The sequence below is a fragment of the Urocampus carinirostris genome, chromosome 11, assembly GCF_059441175.1.
Source record: "Urocampus carinirostris isolate Australia breed hairy pipefish chromosome 11, RoL_Ucar_1.0, whole genome shotgun sequence".
In the NCBI taxonomy this organism is placed as follows: domain Eukaryota; kingdom Metazoa; phylum Chordata; class Actinopteri; order Syngnathiformes; family Syngnathidae; genus Urocampus; species Urocampus carinirostris.
The window spans coordinates 21,050,964-21,072,743 of record NC_142359.1 but is presented as its reverse complement, the minus strand read 5'-3'; the positions used below and the strand labels follow the sequence as shown (position 1 = coordinate 21,072,743).

The 21,780-nt window shown below is 40.1% G+C and overlaps 2 protein-coding genes across 2 annotated transcripts in view; both read left to right on the top strand.

Moving 5' to 3' along the window:
* pah (phenylalanine hydroxylase) overlaps positions 1 to 11,543 on the top strand; it is a 34,314-nt gene extending 22,771 nt beyond the window's left edge. Inside the window, exons 4-13 of the mRNA XM_088346767.1 lie at positions 1,615 to 1,703; positions 2,065 to 2,132; positions 4,234 to 4,430; positions 4,504 to 4,639; positions 4,709 to 4,778; positions 8,019 to 8,075; positions 8,144 to 8,239; positions 9,551 to 9,684; positions 11,016 to 11,131; positions 11,210 to 11,543. Of these exons, the coding sequence (XP_088202893.1) occupies positions 1,615 to 1,703; positions 2,065 to 2,132; positions 4,234 to 4,430; positions 4,504 to 4,639; positions 4,709 to 4,778; positions 8,019 to 8,075; positions 8,144 to 8,239; positions 9,551 to 9,684; positions 11,016 to 11,131; positions 11,210 to 11,253 (1,007 nt within the window). The 3' untranslated portion in view covers positions 11,254 to 11,543. The remainder of the gene's footprint in view (positions 1 to 1,614; positions 1,704 to 2,064; positions 2,133 to 4,233; positions 4,431 to 4,503; positions 4,640 to 4,708; positions 4,779 to 8,018; positions 8,076 to 8,143; positions 8,240 to 9,550; positions 9,685 to 11,015; positions 11,132 to 11,209) is intronic.
* A 248-nt stretch (positions 11,544 to 11,791) lies between these two features.
* On the top strand, positions 11,792 to 21,182 carry th2 (tyrosine hydroxylase 2). Its single transcript, XM_088346665.1, has 12 exons — positions 11,792 to 12,126; positions 14,394 to 14,568; positions 14,649 to 14,737; positions 14,817 to 14,884; positions 14,958 to 15,008; positions 15,080 to 15,225; positions 17,134 to 17,269; positions 17,355 to 17,424; positions 17,496 to 17,552; positions 18,926 to 19,021; positions 19,098 to 19,231; positions 20,913 to 21,182. Exons 1-12 carry the CDS (start codon positions 11,893 to 11,895, stop codon positions 21,076 to 21,078), a joined length of 1,422 nt encoding a protein of 473 aa, XP_088202791.1. The 5' UTR covers positions 11,792 to 11,892; the 3' UTR covers positions 21,079 to 21,182.
* The last annotated feature ends 598 nt before the right edge of the window (positions 21,183 to 21,780 follow it).

Sequence of the window (21,780 nt, the reverse complement as noted above, 5' to 3'; positions counted from 1 at the left end):
ATCTCCGGGCAATCCACTCAAACATGTCTTTCTCTCTTGCTGGGTGCTATCCGAGATGTTTTTTTTCTTCAGGCAAAAATATTTTTACAAAAAATGACCAAAATTCAGTACACTTTTATATTAAATTCCATGCTCACTTTTATCCCATTGATTGGGCGATGGTTTGTTGTTCCTGCGTAAACCATGCAACTCGCTCCCACGCCGTGCCTATCATTCCCTACTGGGGACACACAATGAAAATTACGCATATATCTGACTCCCTGATTTCAGTATTTTATGGCTTTAAGTTGGCTTACGGTAGGGGGGAATATCTCTATGGGTAGGAATTTAGCGTGCTTCTACCCTGTGCTTGAGACTACGACACCATAACTGTATTCAGTTGTTTTTTGTAGGTAATTATAAACACCCCTCAGGTCTTGTGCATATTGGATCGAAGTTTGTATGTGATGACACAAATGAAGCAAGAGTACCCATCAATTAGGGGACATTTATAATGTAGCGGAGTAACATAGTAACGCACCAAATAGTAACAACAGTAGAGTGACACAATTTTAATGCTAACGCATGTTACGGTTTCCCATTGCCCTCACTTGGCCTCGCCCGTTTTGCGCCAGCTGGGGCTTGTTTCCTGATTGCCTTCCCTCCTATTTCAGCTCATTGCTCTCATTCACTCCTTGTCAGTCCGTCGACGAACCTCTACTTAAGCAAGACTTGTGTTTTGACTCTGTCCGGTATCCTGCTCGTGTATCCAGTTTCCGGTATCAATCCCGCCTGTCTCATCCTGTCCGGGATCGTGCTCCAGTGTCCGGTATTGACCCCATCTGTCTCGTCCTGTCCGGTATCTTGCTCCCGTCTCCTGTATCTGATATCGATCTCGGCTGTCTCCTCCTGTCCGGTATCTTGCTCCAGTCTCCAGTATCCGACATTGATCTCGGCTGCCCCCTCCTGTCCGGTATCTTGCTCCCGTCTCCAGTATCCGGTTTCACTCCTGTCTATCTCCCCCTGTCCAGTATCTTGCTCCAGTCTCCCATATCCAATATCGATCTCGTCTGTCTCCTCCTGCCAAGTATCTTGCTCCAGTCTCCAGTATCCGATATCGATCCAGCCTGTCTCGTCCTGTTCGGTATCTTGCTCCAGTATCCGGTATCGATACTGTCTGTCCTGTCCGGTATCTACCCGTGTGTCCTGTATCGATCCCATCTGTTCTGTCCAGCCTGGATTTCGTCTGCCTCTCACTTCTTCCGCCTAGCGATCGCCGCATTCCTGGCGTTTGTGTTCACGCGCATGACTGCCCCATTCCCGTAAAATAAAGCTTGTGTGAAAACGTTACGCGTCTGGGTCCTGCGTCTCTTCGGGTTCTGACAATGCGCTTCAGTACTCGTGAGCAAAAGTAATTGCGTTCCAGGAAAGTTTTCCTTTGTAACACAATAGTTCCAACCCTGCCCATACATACCTGTATGATCAGTTAGCAAGAAGAGAAAACATGGGAGCAAACAGAAAGAATATATCTATAACTGGTTTGTCTTTTGACGAAATAACATAATCTCATTAGGCACCCATTTTTAAAGAATCAAAGAATCTCAGTCATTGAGTTGAACATTTGTGACTTTCCAGTGCCATGGTTCCCGAACGACATTCAGGACTTGGACCGCTTTGCCAACCAGATCCTCAGCTATGGCTCAGAGCTGGATTCCGATCACCCGGTAAACTTGTGACTCATCTTTTAGTTCGTACGTTTGGTCATACACACATCTTCTGACGCAGCTCATAAAAGATGAGCCCCTCCAGAGATGACAGGCTGTCTATTCTCATGGAAACACACAAATTGATGTAATTGCTTTTAATTGGGGCCCCTGTAATTATAGATAATTGCTCCCTTTTGCTACTTTCATTAAAGCAAAATTTATTCATCATAAAGCTGAAAACCTCTCTACAAAGGCTTCGTTTGAATGCACATTTGCATGCACTCATTGGAGATAAGAGTGGGTAATGCTGCCAAAGACCACAGGGTTTTATTTGCAACATCTAACAGTTTTTTTCTGATTGTGTGTGTGCGTCCACCAGGGCTTCACCGACCCAGTATATCGGACCCGCAGGAAGGAGTTTGCTGACATCGCCTACAACTACAGACAGTAATTAATCTCTTAATCTTTATGAATTACTGTTATCATTCTTGACAACAGCTTCCTCACCCTAAATTAGTGGCTGAAAAAAAATTAATCTGTAATTCGTACCACTAACTACTGCCGTGCACAATCCGGATTCAGAAAACATCACATTTTAAGATCTAAGGTGTTCTTAGAACTGAAGGAACTGCATTTGTCTTGCATTGGTAATAAGTTGAAACTACTGGAGACACTTGAAATAAGGAGAGAACACAATGAAGGATGTGAGGTGGGCGATAATGTGATTTTTGGTATCAATGCGTTCCAAGTAAACTCTTGGTAGTATTGATCGATACTTTTCGCTCTGAAATGTTGTGAGCATCAAATAACTGAATCCTTGAGTCAAGTCAAGTCATATTTATTTGTACAGCCCTTAATCACTAGGAGTCTCAAAGGGCTGTAGAGAATACAGAATATTATGACACCATTCCCTGATCTGAAACCTACATGAGGGCAAGGAAAAACTCAAAAACCTCAACATGAGGAAAATGAAGAAACCTTCACTTCCCTTCCCCCATAAATCCAGTTTAGAATTACGATACAAATAGCAAAACTATTTGAGGTACTAAAGGTTTTATATTTTTTTTCATCAAGTAACTACAAGGAAAACTTTAATAGTAAAAAAATACAAACACATATATTACAACTGTTTCAGAACAAGTGAAGACAGTCAAGCGAGTCAAACAAAAATAAAGCAGCAGTGTAACGAAAATACAACTGTAACCAAGACAACATGACAAATAGAATACCTTCCATTGCATAATATTTTGAAACTGAATTCAAAGTGTAAATAGTGTAAACAATAGTATATTAAAAATACTTCTCCTATAACAACTGTTTCAGAACAAAAGTCAAGAGAGTAAACCCTAACAAAGCATTGATGTACCAAAAAATACAAACACAAATAAATCTCTCTCTCGCTCTTGGGGTTGTCCATCGATTCGATGATGACCATCTTCTTTGATTTGTGAGTCTGCTGATGTTTGAACAGTCCGATCCTGGATTGTGGTCGGAGACTCAGGTAAAAGAGGATACCTGCGCAATGATGGTTTTTAAAGTGGCGTAAGGGGTGCGCTTTCCCCAACGCCACTATCTTGATTGTAAAGAAGATGGTTCCAGTGGCAAGGGAGACCCTAGACGACTGGCATCTTCCTACAACTGCAGGCGGCTAACGGGATCCAGGTCTGTAGGAAACCGCCTCAAAGCGTGCCGCCACCAGCTTTTGGGATCACTCTTAGTCTGGACTCTACCCTTCGACCTGTTCGGCTTGGGTAACCCTACCAGGAGTACGAGACTCCCGCCGACATAGCTCTAGGGGTCATGGAGACGCGCAAAGTGCCCCACCACGATAAGGTGGTGATCCGTCAGGACACACACACAATATAACAATGTTAAAAAGACATTTAGAATACCTTCAATTGCACAGTATTTTCAAAACCAAGTATTGCTATTAGAGTGTAGAAACAATGGATCAAATTTGAAAGTTCTAATGTATGCAGAACCTTACAACCCACTAACAACATTATCATTGTTATAGTTGTAATGGGAGCTCACTATCGGTCCCAAGACAATAGTACTTGCTCAGTATTGATAATATCAACATTTGAATCTATCCTCCCTTCCTTAGCCTTCAGTAAAAAACAACTTTAGCCTGGTTTAGGGCCCCCCCCCCCCGAGCCCTTTTTGGAATAAATCTTCAAGGTTACAAAAAGCAGCAACATTATTGGCCGGTAATGATATAACAATCAAGACAAGGTAGAACAGTATGCAATAATAGTCAAAATAAGGAACTGGCATCCTATGAAGTCTCTGTTGCAGGTATTCATTATTCATCTGGGAAGGGTGATTACCTCTTGAGTGGCCCCTTCTCGAGGTTTCTTATTTTCCTCATGCCAAAGTTTTTGTGTTATTCCTTGCCTGCATGCCAGTTTCAGGTCAGGGTATGGTGCCATTGTGTCCTGTGCAGTCTTTTGAGACATTTTGTGATTAGGGCTGTACAAATAAATGTGACTGGACAATATTAAAAATAGAATAAATGAATCAATTTGTATTCGGTTACTTCTCTCAGTGGCCAACCCATCCCTCGGGTAGAGTACACAGAGGATGAAAAAGCCACATGGGGCATCGTATTCAAGGAGCTCAAGACCTTATACCCAACCCATGCCTGCCGTGAACACAACCGTGTCTTCCCTCTTTTGGAGAAGTACTGCGGTTACAGGCAGGACAACATCCCACAGTTGGAGGATGTTTCCCGCTTCCTGCAGTGTGAGTTTGGTTTAGCTCAAAGTTTGTATTTTTTAAGCACTTGTGTCATTCGGTTTTCCACTCCCTAATGCAGCCTGTACCGGTTTCCGACTTCGCCCGGTTGCCGGATTGCTTTCTTCTCGGGACTTTCTCGCTGGCCTCGCCTTCCGCGTTTTCCATTCTACACAGTACATCCGTCATGGTTCCAAGCCTACGTACACCCCTGAGCCGTAAGTGTCGGATGGTAAATTCCATTACATGTCCTTGGTGACAATTATATTGATTTTTTTCTGTTCCAGTGATATCTGCCATGAGCTCTTGGGGCACGTCCCACTTTTTGCTGATTCCAGTTTTGCCCAGTTCTCCCAGGTATAGCATTGTAAAGACTTTGCATTCCCTTTTGACTGCCTGGATCGTAGATGCACCATGAAACGGATAGTACTGGTTCCCATGGTTACTATAAGCAGGAGTAGCCACCTGATCAAATTTAGATACAGCACCTTCATCATCTAGATTGCCGTTGCTGTAAAGCACCGTTTGGGAAAAGCACCATTTGGGAAAAGCTTCCTCCCACTCTCCAGAAATCTTAAATCACTGGGAAAACCTTTTTTCTGGGCGAGTGGATGAACAAGAAGGGAAAAAAAGCTTGATTCCGTTTCCCAAATTTTGAGTGGACTTGTTTTGTTCAAATTCATATCGTACAATGACGTTACGTCTTCTTCTTTAGTAATACAGTTTGTCATAAAAGTGAGTACATCCCTCACATTTCTGCTGAGATTTCAGTAGAATGTTAAATAGAACATCAATAAGGAAAGATCGCTTTGACACAATAAAAAGAAGTGTGTAAACAAAGGCCATGGCTTACTAGAAATATACCCTCTGGTGTTATAACACAAAGATTAATTTATTTGGCTGAGATGGTGTGAATTATGTGTGACGGCAACCAAGTGAGGAGTACAAACATGTTTGTGTCGTGTCTAAAGTTAAGCAACTTATTGGGAATGTCATGGTTTGGGGGTGCCTGAGCGCAACTGGAATTGGGGAGTTGCATTTCATTAAGGGAAACGCAAACTCAAGGATTTAGTGTGAAATACTGGAGCAGAGAATGATCCCCTACCTCCAGAAACTGGGATGCAGGGCAATGTTCCAGCCTGACAATGACCCCAGAAACACTTCTAAGATGACCAAGGCTTTGCTAATGGGGCTAAGGGTAAAGGGGACTGTCCAAGCCTTTCTACAGATCTAAATCCAATAGAATATCTTTGGGGCATCCTCAAGTGGAAGGTGGATAGGCACAAGATCTTGAAAATTCCCCAGCCCAGTCATGTTGTCATGGAGGAGTGGAAGAGCATTCCATCTGCAATTTGTGAGGCTCTGGTAAAATCCATGGCCGGGAGGATTAAAGTGGTTCTGCATAATCATAGTGGCCATACAAAATATTGAACTTCGGGAACTTTTACTTAAGGATGCACTCACTTTTTTACCAGTGGTTTAGCCCCTAATGGCTATATTTTGAGTTTTTTGAGGGGAAAAATACTACTATATAAGATTTTCACAGAATACGTTTTCATTGTGTCAAAGCGATGTTTCTTCAGTGTTCAATTAAACATTATAATGAAAAATCTGCAGAAATTTGAAGGGTGTACTAACTTTTGTGACATACTATATACTAAAGGCTCTTTGTATGCACAGGTGCATGTCTTTAATTACTGCACTTTAAAGTAATTTATTGTAAATAAATTTATCATAACCAATACTTTAGGTACCAGTAAAGGGAAATCACCTAATGATAATAATAATAACCTCTGTTTTGCTGATGACATTGCCAGTTTGGCAGAAGACAAACAGGAACTCTGGTCAAAATCAGCACAAAAAAAAAAACTAATGGCCAACAATCCCCAAGATATCACCACAAACATCACCATCAACCACAGTGAGCTAGAATCTGCCACCAAATTTAATTAGCTTGGAGCTGTCACACCATAAGAGGGGTCAAAACCAGACATCATGGCCAAGATAGCTTAAACCACAGCTGCACTTGCCAAACTGGAGGGACAAGAACAGCAGTGACTAGCACTGAAATCAAATCAGACTCATGCAAGCGCTGGTTACTTCAACGCTTGTGAGACATAGACTCTCAGGAAAACCTGGAAAATAAATCCAGGCCATCGGAGATGTGATGCTTCAAGAAACATATGGGCATCAGCTACTTAGCCCATGTGACAAACAAAATGGTGCGCATCAGAAGGCACATTGGACCCTATGAAGATCTTTTGTCAACAGTGCACAACTTCAGTTGTATGGTCACATCACAAGATCATCAGGTTTGGCCATGGTCATACTCCACGACACGCTCTCTAAGAGCACAGGAAGAGAGGAAGACGAAAAAAGAACCGGTCCGACAAAATTAAGGATTGGACTGATGCCAACTTTGCCTCGACCCAAAAACGGGGCATGGACTGTCAACAGTGGAAAAAGCTGTCCAAAGTTGGTGCCCCGACAACCTATGCGGTATAGGGATTCGTAAACAGTAAACCATTAAAGGGAAATAAAAAATAATAACCATAAGTAAAAGTAAAAGTGACAATGTTGTTGTTGTTTGAGTTATATATAAATTAACCTGCGATTTCATAACAACATGCTAAGGACAAAGTTGTAATGGAGTGCTTGTACCAAGGACACTAATTCCAATACTACTGTTGTACACATGGTAAAACATTAATAAAGTATATACTGGACATATTAATTTGTTGAATTATATATTTATGCATTTATAAAGGAACTTTTTTTATGTATTTATTCCTGTAATCATTTACCTTATTAAAAATCATTTTTTTTTTCTGAAACACTAAATCTTTTGAGTAACTAAGAGCCTTTGAGCATTTAAACTTAGCAAATGGCCTAAAGTCAAGTTTGTTTTTGACAAAAAGTCAAAGTCGCACGTGATCTAATCCCAATTGTACGAGGTAATACACCAAATTTTGGAGCAAAATAGTTTTTCGCTAGTGATTTAGGATTTGGTTATAAATATCGTCAAACTCTGCTGCCCGTCAATGCCGAGGACCGACTCATCTCTGAGGAGCGGTATGACGCTTTACACGGGAAAATAATGGCGACTGGACGCCTTGGGTGCTGTATCCGGGTCAGATCAGAAGGATTCTCCTGCTACTGGTAGCCATGGAAACCAGTTCTATGTGTTTCATGTGGGGGCGCAAACCCCTACACCAAAAGGCAGCCTGGAGAGGGATGGGCAGTATTTCCCCAAAACAGACAAGTGGTGGTGCTCAAACAACCCTGGTGGTTAAGGGATCTGTGATACATATTCAATATTTGCAACAAAGCACTACTTATATGTAATATGTATATGATTGAAAGCAATTATAAAGATAAAGGAAAGTAATTTGATTTATCCCTGGTATGACGTGACTTGAGCAATACTCAGCTCTAAATATTACACACTATACAAATGAACATGACTTGATGCCGGACTAACATATGAACAGGCATTCTTTAGAAATGATTATGAGTCAATAATAGCCATTTAGGAAGAAAGTCTCAGTTTGTGTCATGTTAAGCAGTTTTGTTGCACATTTAATTTAATCTTAACAGGAGATCGGCCTTGCTTCTCTCGGTGCCCCAGACGAGTACATCGAAAAACTTGCCACGGTAGGTTTTTGTGTCAAACACAAGATTTTCAACCAAGCAAGTGTTTACAACCTTGATTTCCGCATCAGGTCTACTGGTTCACTGTGGAATTTGGCCTGTGCAAGCAGGGCTCTGAGACAAGAGCATTTGGAGCAGGCTTGTTGTCGTCCTTCGGAGAGCTGCAGGTAGGTTCATAAGCCAGAGACGGCAGGGGGTCTGAGCTCAGGAAGTGGGTTAGTGGTCCAATCGGGTTTTATGTGTCACTGACATTGCCTGGTCGTCTTAGAGAGGGGAAAGTGGTTCAGTGGCTCAGCGTGGGCCAAGAAAGTGTCTCTGGAGGTCACATGTTGCATCAGCGGAGGACGTATGCTCCAATGAGTACAGGGACAAAAGCAAGAAGCCATAATCATACTCCACTTCCTGTTTTAAACAGGAATCTCAAGGCTCATTGACCGTTTGAGAACACATTGAATGTGTCCAGTGTTGGGCGCTTTAGTGAAAAACAGTGAACGGTTACAGTAATTTCATTTAGGAAGCCCCCCAGATTATTGACATCCAAAAGAAGCGCGTTACTCTTAAAGTCACTACATAGTTACATATTACCATGCATACTCACATTGAAGCTGACCTTACTTAAAAATAGCCACATACCGTAATAAAAGAACGAGAGAAAAATGTGTACACCAGCCTGTCGAGGCAGTGAACCCTTCATATTTTTGTCTTGTGCAAACCAACACTTAGCCAAGGCACTCCATATTGATTGTTTTTGTTTTCAAACCAATTCAAGATTTTCTTCTCCATTTCTAGGTACTGTCCTAGACGTTTTGAATTGAATTGTCTTAAATGCCATTTATATCAACCTCGTAAAACATTGTAAGAAACGAGATTAGACATGGCACTCCAACATATGATAAGACAGTATAGTGCATTACAAAAATAATACCACTGTTAAAAAATGCCAAAATTAAAGATACGTTTACTGTAAATTCTGTGCTCTTCTTTGCCTCATTGATTTTGTTTCTGTAAAAGCCACAACCACTCCCCTCACACTGCCTACCATTTCCTACTGGTTACAAATAACCAAATATGTGCATAAAAGCCGACCCCTGATTTCAGTGTTCTATAGTTGTAAATATGGCTTAGATGAGTGTACATACGATAGGGAGAATATCTCCATAAGAAGAAATTCAGCCTGCTCTTACTCTGTGCTAAAAACAGCAACTCTGTAACTGTATTTAGTTGTACTATGCCCGCACTTTTTAACCGTTACTGGCGATTGGTTTGTTGCATCGTTAGCGAAGGAGTATCAGTAAGCAATCATTGTAGTTCGTGATCTGCTTTCGAGAATTGGCAAAGTAAATCTCAGTGTTGTAACAACAGTTGAGTTAAAACTGTTATTTATATTAATGGGTTACAGTACTCGTTACCAAGAAAATCAATTGCATTCCAGAAACGTGTCGGTCCTATAATTGAATGTGTGATTGCTTGTCTTCCAGTACTGTCTGACCGACAAACCCAAACTGCTTCCTTTTGACCCTGAAAAGACCAGTGTCCAGAAATACCCGATCACAGAGTACCAACCAGTGTATTTCGTCGCTGAAAGTTTTGAGGATGCCAAAGACAGAGTCAGGTACATTGGACCAGAGTCACAAAATGTTGGCACAAGTATTTAACCCCAAATTACCCCCATGAGAACTTATTGTCATATTGGCACATTTCAGACGTCAAACTTAAAGCTAAAAACTGAAAACATTTTCGAAGGATCAACAACATGTGAGACAACTGTGAAGGGGAACCAAATTATGTCAAGATTTTGTATAAGTTTTCAACTAAGAAACTTAAGAATTGGTGTTTCAAAAATATTATCTGTTCTCTCAGCTCAGCCACCAGACACCAAAAGTTCCCAGATGACTTCTGAATGATCCAATGTCAACCTAAATGACTAATAATGACAACCAGAGTGTCATGAGTTTTAGAGTAAATGTAACTGCTCCGTGATGGGCTCAGACGACTGTGAAAGCAGACATTAAAGAACAGACAGCATAACGAAGACCAAAAAATACACCAGGCAGGTCCAGGATAAAGGTATGGAAAACTTCAAAGCAGGAATGGGATAACAAGAAGATTTCGCAACATTTACACATATCCTGGAGCACATTGTGAGCAATAATATCTAAAATGACATAGCGTAAAACAACTGCAATTCTACCTAGTTCTGGCCGTCTCTCTTAACTTTCGGCCCAAACAAGGAGGAAACTAATCATAGAAGCAGCCAGGATGCCCATGATCACATTGGATGACCTGCAGGTATACAAATCTGAGGTCAGACAATCTGTCCAAAAGACAAGTATAAGTCGTACTCTGCATAAATTTGCCTTTTATGGAAAAGTGCATGGAAGGAAGCCCTTTGTGAAACAAAAAAAAGACACTCTTGGCGTTTGCAAGAAGCTACAGTACATGGGAGATACAATTAACATGGAACAGGTTGCTCTGGTCAGATGAAGCCAAAATTGAACTTTTTGAACTGAATGCAAAGCATTACGCTTGGCGTAGGAATATTACATCACCCCAAAAACACCATTCCCACTGGCATACATTGTGGTGGCAGCATCATACTCTGTTGTTGCTTCTCTTTAGCATGGACTGAGAAGATTTTTAGGGTTGATAGGAAGATGGGTGGCATCAAATACAGAAGATTCTGGCAAAAAATCTGCTGGAGTCTCCAAGGGACTTGAGATTAGGGCCCAGGTTCACCTCCCAACAGGACAAGGACACTAAAAAAAATAAAGGTGTTGTATTGTGTCTCCCCTATTGTTGATTCTTAGAAAATATTTTGAGTATCTTTATCTATAAGTTCTAGCCTGAAATGTGGAAATATGTCAAAAGGTTCTTAGGGGTGGGGGCAGTTATTTTGCAAGGCACCGCATGAGTGAAACTTACAGAGCTTGTGTAAATTTACAGGAAGTTTGCCGGCACAATCCCCCGGCCTTTCTCTGTGCGCTACAACCCGTACACTCAGAGTGTGGAAGTGTTGGATAACACTCAGCAGCTCAGCAACCTGGCAAACAGCATCAAAAGTAAGAGTCACTCTGGTGTCATATAACTAATATTATTAGAATATGTTTCCTAATACGTTTTTCTTATCTTGATCACAGGCGAAATGGGGAAATTATGTGAAGCCCTGAAGAAATTGGAGTGACATAATGACCATACACTTGAAACCTTATTCTTGAATATCAGATGTTGTATTAAAACACCTAAAGATTATGAAGAAAAATAGTATATGTGTTTAGTTGAATGAATCACAGGTAAACCTCTCATTATGTTCTGTTATTCCATAAGTATATACATATTGAACCCTTGTTTTAAATACAAAACATGACTTGTATTCTATGATAACCAACCAATATTTAAACATGTTCCCCCACTTTTCATGTTTTTTGTTCATTGAAAATTTTAATTAAACTACTAGGCATTCTGTACCAATAATGCTTTGGTGTCTCATTTTGACTTAAAAGGGATTATCATTACATCAACAGTAAGCAAATGTGTTCTCAATGAACCATAATGTTGGAAAACAAGGCAGCTAAATATATTTGCCCCTCATCCATAAATATTTTTAGTAACATTTATGTAACCTATGACGAAGACCTGTTACGGTTGAATGACAATCAGATGGTGACGTTAAATAACAAGCTCAGGCTCCACAACTTGCCTTTGCCTTGGTGATGAAAAAAATAGGCGTGCGGAGAAAAAAACCTCCACTCATTTGCATTTGGCCTTCAGATGGGACGCTATTTAAAAGAGCGAGGCTCACAGTGGAGCACATCATCAAAACATGAAGACAGACGGCAGTGTAGGACAGGTAGCGCCATTTAGCGGTCGAAGGCAGAGTTTAATTGAAGATGCCCGGAGGGAGCGCAGCGTTGGAGGAGCGGGCCCACCAGGAGCCTCACAGATGCTGGATGCACAAGTTTTTGAGGACCGGGCAGACCGAGTGACCCTCAACGTGCTTTTCAACCTCTGCAGCGAAAAGAACGCAGGTTTCTTTAAGACCGGGAAAATATTTGAGGTAACCATGCACTACCCTTAACCTTTTCTTGCATTTTTTTTCTTTCATCAACCTTTTTTTATTTCATCATACATTATTCACGGTTAATCTTGAGACGCCACTACCTGTGGTGTGTCTTGGGCAAGTACAGCCTGACAGCGCCCTTCTCACCCATCAAAAATGATACCAGATTTTTGAATCACAAGGGGAAAGCTCTTTCGTTATCAAATTTTGCGTGACACATTGTACCAAACGCATCGCAACACTTTCGAAAGGGGGCAGGCCGAGTGACCCTCAACGTGCTTTTTAACCTCTACAGTGCGGTTTTACAATATTTTCCAATAGTTTCATATCTTTAATCAAATAATTTATGTTTTTAAATTAATTTTAAAAATTAAAATGATTCCATCAAAAAATAAAGGAAAACATGTTTTAAAATAAACATTGACAACCGGGCTTTCAAGTAATAATACAAATGTATATAGAACTGAGACATCAAATATTAAAAGGAAGTCTGAAATTTGATTTCAATGTTGTAATCTATTACCATGAGCGATGTGTTTTTCTTAAAGCATCAAAGCAACATTTTAAAACTACATAAAGAAAAGAAAATTCATTTAATCACGTTTAGTTCAGGTTTATTATCTTTCATGATAGGAATCTCGAAAATAATATCGTTATGGTATCATAGTAAAACATGTTGCAAGTATTCAGATCAAAGACACAAATACAGGATATGTATTTATAATGGCAGTTCTGAAGGAAAAAATCCTTTAAATTCAACTACAAAAGACCTAAAGTTTGGCTTTCAATGAAAATATACATTTTAAAAAAATGATTCATTTTAATTGCGAACTTACCTACAACATGGATAGATAATGACAAAAACACATAATGAATCAAAGTGCCGTTAATTGTTGTTGTTGCGGCAGCCCGATTCAAAAAAATTCTATTTAGGAACTCAAAAATCAACATTTCAACCCTGAAAATAGGAGTTTCTATCAAAAAGATTTAGTGAGGGCACAAGCTCATTCATATGAATTGAATTGTCTTGATTGTCATTGCCGTTGTGAAACATTGCAAGCAATGAGATTACACATGGCACTCCAGGGTATACATGCAAAAGAGACTTGAGAGAAAAAAAGGAGAAATGACACTCAGGATAAATGGGTACAAATATTGATAACGCATTGTAACAATAGTGTAATGAAAAGAAGTACAATAACATTTAACAGTAACAGAAAAAAACATGAAACAACAACTCAATCTTAATCACAAGTAGTCTCAAAAAACTCACGGGATTATTACACCATCCCCTGATCCAAAACCTGTATGAGGGCAAGGAAAAACTCAAAAACTCATAATAGGGAAATCAAAAAACCTTGGAAACAAAAATAGAAAAAACCTAAAATAAGTCTGAAGATGTTTTATAATTTTCATGCACTTGGGTGGTGATGGACCTGGGGAAGAAGCTGTCCTAGTTTCAAGGGACCTGAAGTGCCTACCAGTGTCAAGAACTGGAACAGGATGAGAACCCAAATGCGTGACGTTGCTCACACAAGCTTTTATTTTACGGGAAATGGGGCAGTCATGTAGGGTAACCCAAACGCCAGTGATTCGGCGATTGTTGGGTGTAAAACGTAAAGGCGGCAGTTTGGCGTGGAATGACAGGAACCCAGCGGCCGACGAGATCGATACCAATAGCACGAGCGGATATCGAACAGATGGGGTCGATACCGGACAAGACGGGACAGACAGGATTGATATCAAAACTGGATTTCGAAATTAAACAGGACAAAATAGACGGGAACAATACCGGAGAGGAAACACAAACAGGAAACCGGACCTAAACCCACGTCTTGCGGGTGCAGAGCTTTGTTGACGGACTGACAAAGGGTGAGTGAGAGCACTGAGCTTAAATAGAAGGAAAGCCAATCTGTCAGCGAGCCACAGCTGGCGCCACACGGGCGGGGCCAATTGGGCGCCATGGCAACCGTGACAACCAGAGGGCAACAGGTCAAAGAGATGGTGGCCAGAGTGGGAGGAGTCCTTTATAATGTTGAAGGCTCTGCTATGGTATCGCAAGCCGGCAATGTCCTTTAGACTGGGTAGAGAGCAGCCGATGATCTTCTGGGCTGTACTGATCATTTTCTCTTTGTTTTTCCTTTCCGCCGTCATGCTCCCAGCATAGCACACCGTGACGCCGTATGCCAGAATGCTCTCAAACATGAATGGGCATAAATTGAATAACTGCAAAAATGTTTGAAATATTTTTTGTTACTTTTCAGACATTTGATGCCAAACTCCTCCACGTTGAAAGCCGGCAAGGCAAGAGGTCCAAGAACAGCTCCTCCGACTTGGAATTTTTAGTAAAGTGTGAAGTGAACAACTCCGATTTAGACGTCTTTGTCAACTCTTTAAAGAGAGTGGTGGAAAACGTTCGGTCCATCCCAGAAGAAAAAGGTACTTATGGTGTTAATAGTACTCGGAAGTTTGTGCCCAGTTCAAAGAAAACCCTCTAATTGATTCTCTGTGTCTTTCAGCACCATGGTTCCCTCGACACATAAAGGATCTCGACAGATGCAACTTGTTGATAACCAAATTCGATCCCGACATGGACAAAGACCATCCGGTGACTTTCCTATAAAATTCACTATTCTTCCTACCGAAAGAAAAACATGTGTTCGAACAAAGTGTCACCTGTGTTTTAGGGATATTCAGACCCGGAATACAGGAAGCGACGCACTTTCATTTCGGAGCTGTCCTACAGATACAAACAGTAAGTGTCGAGAGAAACCCTTTTCTCCACGAATTCACTTGATTCATTGTAAATTGTGTCTGCTTTAATATAGAGGTGACCCAATACCTGAGGTGGAGTACACAGCTGAAGAAACGGCCACATGGTGAGGGAACCGTTACACTGTGACCGCCGTAGAGAAGTCATGACGCTTGACTAATGTTTGTCTTTAAAAAGGAGAGAAGTGTACCAAAAACTGCGGAGCGTCTACCCCAATCTGGCATGCCGACAGTTCCTGGACAGCCTGCAGAAGCTGGAAAGTGAATGCGGCTACAGTGAGGACCGCATCCCCCAGCTCAGAGATGTTTCGGCCTTTCTCAAAGGTGACACTGAAATGACATTTGAACAAGTTCCACATTGTTTTTACTGATCACTCCTTGTACTAAGGTTGTAAAGGGGCTTCCCATTGTTAAGGGTTCCTACACATTTTTTATGGCGAAATTCAAGCATTTTTAAGGACTTTCAAGGGCCAGTTTACCAATTGCTCCAGTACATCAATATTTAAAAAAAAAAACGGGCAAATAATGTATTTTGCAGAGCCACAACTAAAACTGCGTTTTCCATGTGCGATATTTAATCTTGCATTTATCAAGAAATATTTTTTTTTGATCTTGAGCAAATTATGAATATATATATATATATATATATATATATATATATATATATATATATTTTAAAACACTATCTTTCCGTATATAGATGTTGGGGAAAAATGACATATGTAGTTTACAATTTCACATGTTGCCTGTCGGGCTTTTTCTTCCGGCCCACCAAAGGAATATATATATATATATATATATATATATATATATATATATATAAAGTAATATAGTAAAGAAAGTACCACTAACAAACCTAGGTTTTAAAGGTGCTAAATTTGTCCACCATCTCTTTGTGTGTCTACGACAAACACTTTACTACAGAAATTATTTTAAAAAAATACGACACAAAAGATTAAAGCCTAAATGTCAAATTTAGTGCTTAAAAACAGGGACCTGATATAATATTTTGCTTTTATTCACAAAAGAAAAAGGAAATCTACAAAGATACTACAGTATTCTTATGGAACAAAAATATTACTACATAAATACAGTACTACAAAAGAAATACGACAAAATTAAATTAATATTACGAAAATACTAAAGAAATACTCAAATAAAACTACAGAAATACTACAAAAATATTTCTACAGAAATACTAGAAAACTACAACCACAGTAATACGATAACACAAAATACAAGAGAAATATAAGAACAGAACTACTACAAAAATACAACAGATATACTATGAAACATTCTACCGGCATGACCAGAACAGAATCAGGACCCAATTGCGTAACGTTAGCCACAAGTTTTATTGAAAGAAAGAGGAAGGGCTGCGCCCATGATCCGGTGCTCGCTGGAGGCGGGAACCAAGTCGCTCTTGTAATCGGTTTGTGATCCGAATATGGAAGTGGAACTTTGGTAGCGGGCGATGGCGGTGTCAGGGATGAAAAAACAGGTCGATAGCCGGGACAGGAGGGCAAAAACGTGGTCAGGGTCTGAAACGGGTCGTAAGCCGGGGCGGGAGAGCAGACGTGGTCAGGATAGAAAACAGGTCGTAACCGGAGACAAACGGGGAGATCAGGAACGGGCAGGTGGAAGAACAGGTGCAATAACAGGACAGGCGGGAGTCAGGGTCAAAAAGGCTTGCCTTGTAACAACAGAGGTTCGCAGATAGACTGAACACAGGAGAGTGACAGAGCCGGGCTTAAAAAGGGACAGGTAGCCAGTCAGATAGCCAGCTGCGGCTGGTGCCAAATGAGCGGGCACGGGTGATCCAAATTGGTAATCATGACATCTACGATGGAAAAACACTACAAAAATACTCCCAAAATAGAACTACACAAATACTACACAAATCAGACAAAAATCCGACAACAGAAACATTATAAAAATACTAAAAATACAACTACAATAATACGACAGAACGAAATATCAAATGTAGTGCTTAGAACAGGGAACTAAAATCTGTTCAATATAAGTAATCTATTTAAAAACAAATAGAAATAAAACATGTACAAGTCTGCATGTATTATTATTCCTAAATGAAAAAATTGGGTAGGTCTCTACGATTGGCCCCATGGCCAACATTATCTCACCCAATGTGACTCTAATTAGTTGGCCACCCTTGTTTAAGTGATTTGTCATAGGATTCACTGTACTGAATGACACATTTGGTGTCCTTCACAGAAAAGACGGGCTTCCAGCTGCGGCCAGTCGCCGGACTGCTGTCCGCAAGAGACTTCCTGGCCAGTTTAGCTTTCCGAGTGTTTCAGTGCACCCAGTACATCCGCCACGCGTCAACACCCATGCACTCCCCTGAGCCGTAAGTCCCTCTGGGGTACAATTGTGTCATCAAGCCAGGGATATCTTCTTTTCACTGACTTTTAATCCCCTTACTCCTTGGACAGGGACTGCTGCCATGAGCTACTTGGTCACATCCCCATGCTGGCAGACAAAGAATTTGCCCAGTTTTCCCAGGTATGATGCTTCGAATGTTCTTTGGTTCTTTACCTTGAAATGCCCTAACTGATTCCCGGGGTTACTTTCAGGACATTGGATTGGCCTCGCTTGGAGCCTCACAAGAAGACATTGAAAAACTGTCCACGGTAATATATATTGATCTGAATGGAATTGAATTGAAAATGCTTGGTTTTTGCTTATACAGTGTTTATTCGTAATTACCAAAAAACTCAAAACTTGTTTGCGCTAAAAGCTGAGGTTTTATGGTAATTAGAAGTGGGTGGTTTGATTCAAATATTGATTTTATCGATTCTAAGTAAGTTCTTGGTTCCTCTACCAATTTCCTCAGAGCATCACTTGTCTCTCAGCTAGCATCCTCAGCCACTCTAAGTGTATGCCCGAGAGCGTGACTTACACACTTTTAGCACCTTGTCTACCTGTCCTCATACTGCATCCTGCCTGGCAGGCCGAAAAGAGGGCCAAATCTGTGCGCAAACTCCTACCAGAAGCTAAAAGTGAGAGTCAAACAGCATTACAAATAAAATCATGAAAAAGCTAACCTTGCAGAGCGCATTGAGCCGCAACCAAAAATGTAAACACATTAGTGTTCTTGGACAAAAACCTGTATATCCGTTATCAGTATGGCGCCAGAGCCAATGGTATACAATTAAGTACTTTATTTGAATTACTGACTTTATTTTGAAAATATTGTCCAATGGAAGGTACTATAGTTGTCTTGTTTACATGATTATACCGCATTTGTATTTTCGTTACATTGCATTTCAACCCCCCTCCCCCACCCCTCCGAAACAGTTGTTTTAGAAATATTTAGTAATACCTTTAAAGTTTTCAACAGAGTTATTCGATTAAAAAAAAAAACATTTTAGCAGCTAAAATATTGTGCTGTGTTTATAAAATGTTAAACTCAAGGGAAAAATGTTTAATTATTCAACAATTATGCAATTTCCATGAAAAAAGTATTCATATAGGATTGGTAACAAACAATACTACCCTGCATTTACTCTGATATAATCTATACCAGAATTTCCAGTATCACACACCCCTAATGGTACTACATTGAATTGAGGAATGATTGACGGATCCGTCTACAAATAACACTAACCGTATCTTCTCATTATTGGATACAATGTTGTAATAGAGCATTATGGGAAAGAGTTCAGCTAAAACAATGTTATACAACGTGGTACCGTAGGTAACAATGGTGTAATAATGAGATACAATTGAATGAATGCCCTTTCCGGTGTCATATACATCGCCTAGTGCTCTGGCATTCACACAGTGGATTTGGGTTTATGGCTATAAGAAATATTAATGGGATTAGTAGGCCGGTCCGAAAGAATGAAGTCTGATGTTAAATCTGGTCCGTGGTACAGAAAAGATGGCCTACTAATGCACCAAAGCACCCGAGACGAGATGAATTTTCATTTAAAAATAAAACTTGAGCAGCATCTAGTGGTACAAACTAACAGCTGCATCCACGCCGCCTCTTTTTTTCCAGCTGTATTGGTTCTCCGTGGAGTTTGGCCTCTGCAAACAAAATGGAACGGTGAAAGCTTATGGTGCAGGACTCCTTTCATCATACGGAGAACTTGTGGTGAGACTTTGCAATGCTTGCAAAACAGTTTTTATTCATTTTCATGTGGCTTGACGCTCTACAATCCATTTTCTAGTACGCACTGTCGAACAAACCTGATTACAAGCCGTTCAATCCAGAGGAGACTGTCGTGCAACCCTACCAAGATCAAAGCTACCAGCCTGTTTATTTTGTCTCCGAAAGCTTTGAAGATGCCACAATAAAATTCAGGTATTTTGCCCGTGACGATTTCATACCTGTCAACCTCCAGGGCTCCATGCCATTACAAAATGTTGTATTTTCCCTTACAAAATAATCTTACACCATATTTTTTATTCAAACGTGTTTATTTATGTAGTTTAACATGTTATATTGTACATGTGTTTCGTTATATCATATATGTAACTGCGGTGTACCTGTCCCACCAAAGATCCACATTCACGCTGGACTGGATGATGAGGTTTTTATTACAGTTGCTGCAGATGAAATGAGTCACAACATTAGCTTCCCTGCTGGCTTTGATCTCATTGGCAACTCGCTCTGTAGACTGCCAAAAGCATATCAAAGAGCTTTCTTTTCAATTTACATAAAATACATTTTAGAATATCACAATACATTTTTACATCCATTTTAACAAGAGATCGCATAGTGGTTTCTTTGTAATGTTTACAATGAATTCAACATGTTTTTCTTTAGTCTGAATTTTAACCAACATCATCCTTTTTATATATATATGAGACAATAGAAATAAGAACAATAATGAGTATAAAAACGGATAAAATTTACCTGCAGATGAAATGAGTCACATTAGCTTCTCTGCTGGCTTTGATCTCTATAAGGGGAATTAACATTTTAGCACAACAGAAACAAAATGAAAATAAATCCAAACAGCTTGACAACATCAATCACATTACTGTGCATGTTGAGAGATTTGTCAGCTGTGGTTATAATGTGAAATGTGAAATTAACTTTTTTTGTGGAGCACCAAAAGATGTGTCTTACCGTTGGCAGCTCGCTCTGTAGACTACCAACAAAACCCTGCCTTCCAGTCACATGTCAAAAGCCAAAACAAACCCTACCCCATACGAGCAGGTGGCACTGTTGGACTCATCATTGCAGGACACTTACCAAAAACTATACACATATTTCAGAAGGAATTTCAATAAAAGTTATTATTACACCAGTTACATATATATTGTCAATCAACATTTTGTTGTGAGATACCGAGTTGCTCGACATGAATTAGGTTTATTATTAAAAAAAAGTTCAAAAATGAAGTAGCTTGGACGTTCACTGTAGAAGAAAAAAATACATGCAAGTATAATTAAGTAGAATAATACATTTTCTTATTCAAATTATTAATTCATTTTCTGCATTAAATTGTTGTTGGTAATATACTGATTAAAGGGATAACCACAAATCTTTTTAATTTCCTCCTTTTATACTTCCTTTTTTTCTTAACTTCTTTATACAATAATGATTCGTAATATAATGCATCAAAGCAAGTGAGCCGTTCTTTAAGGAGTTGAAAGCCGGTTCTCTAAAAAGAGACGGACTTCCTTTCACTACATAACTACCACAAGAAATCTGAGGTGGCAGATGCATGCGCACAGTAGCATCAAACCACTCGCTTTGTTTGCAACGGAAAAAAACCCAATACCGAGATGGAGGCTACCACGGCGAACTCGTTTGACTTGACTTGCTGTTTCGTCATAGTCGGTGTATACCGGATAGTACCCATAATTTACAAATTTGCGTTTTTCCGTACAGATTTCCTTGTACGTCGTACAAGTCTTAAAATGCATAATAAATGTACTTTGTACGGCAAAAACGTACAGGTTGACAGGTATGCGATTTCATAGCTCACCCTTGTTGACAACGATGACTTCAATTTTTTTCTTCTCGCACCCAGGAAGTACTCTAGAACCATAAAGCGTCAATTTGCAGTGCACTACGAACCCATTACCTGCAGTGTTGATGTTCTTGATCATCCCAGCAAGATCCAAAACCTCTTGAGCAAGACACAGGAGGACTTGAAGATATTACAGAGTGCTATGGAGAAACTCACTTTGTGCTGAGAATAAAAGGACCAGACACAAATCACACACTCAACATACGCCCACAATTGTCCTAATTGGTACATTCTATATTGTGATGTAAACAAATAAACAATTTATTTTTATGTTATTGCATACCTTTTCACTGTTAACAGATCCCTTAACCGCCAGGGAACCACTTCTGTGGTGTATCTTGGGCAAGTTCAGCCCGGCCCATCCCACTGCAAGCTGTTTATTGGGCAGGGGTTTGCGCCCCGTATTAAACTGGTTTCCAAGGTTACCAGTAGCAGGACAAGTTTCCTGATCTGACACAGCACCTTCGTCATTTGGTCGCCGTTGTTTTTCAGTATAAAGCATTCCGCTCTGTAAAAATGAGCCAAACCTCGGTATTGATGGTCACCAGCGTGTAACTAGAGTATAATTTTACGATACCCCATATCGCTAGTGGAAAACTGATTTCTCAATTGAACAACAAAAACATCTTATTCGTATTTTAGTCGACGGCTGCTTTATTTTAATGCAAGACCAAGTCTTTGAGCGTGAGTAATCCGCCTTAACAACCACATTAGATTTCCTTTTTTACCATTACCGGTTATGAACAAGCACATATAGCTTGTTTTGTTTTATATATTTCTAGAGACAGATTGGGTTTTGCACATGAAATATACTGTGTAATAAAATCCACCGCTTTTTAATGTCAAAAGGTTGGCATGTATGGATTAA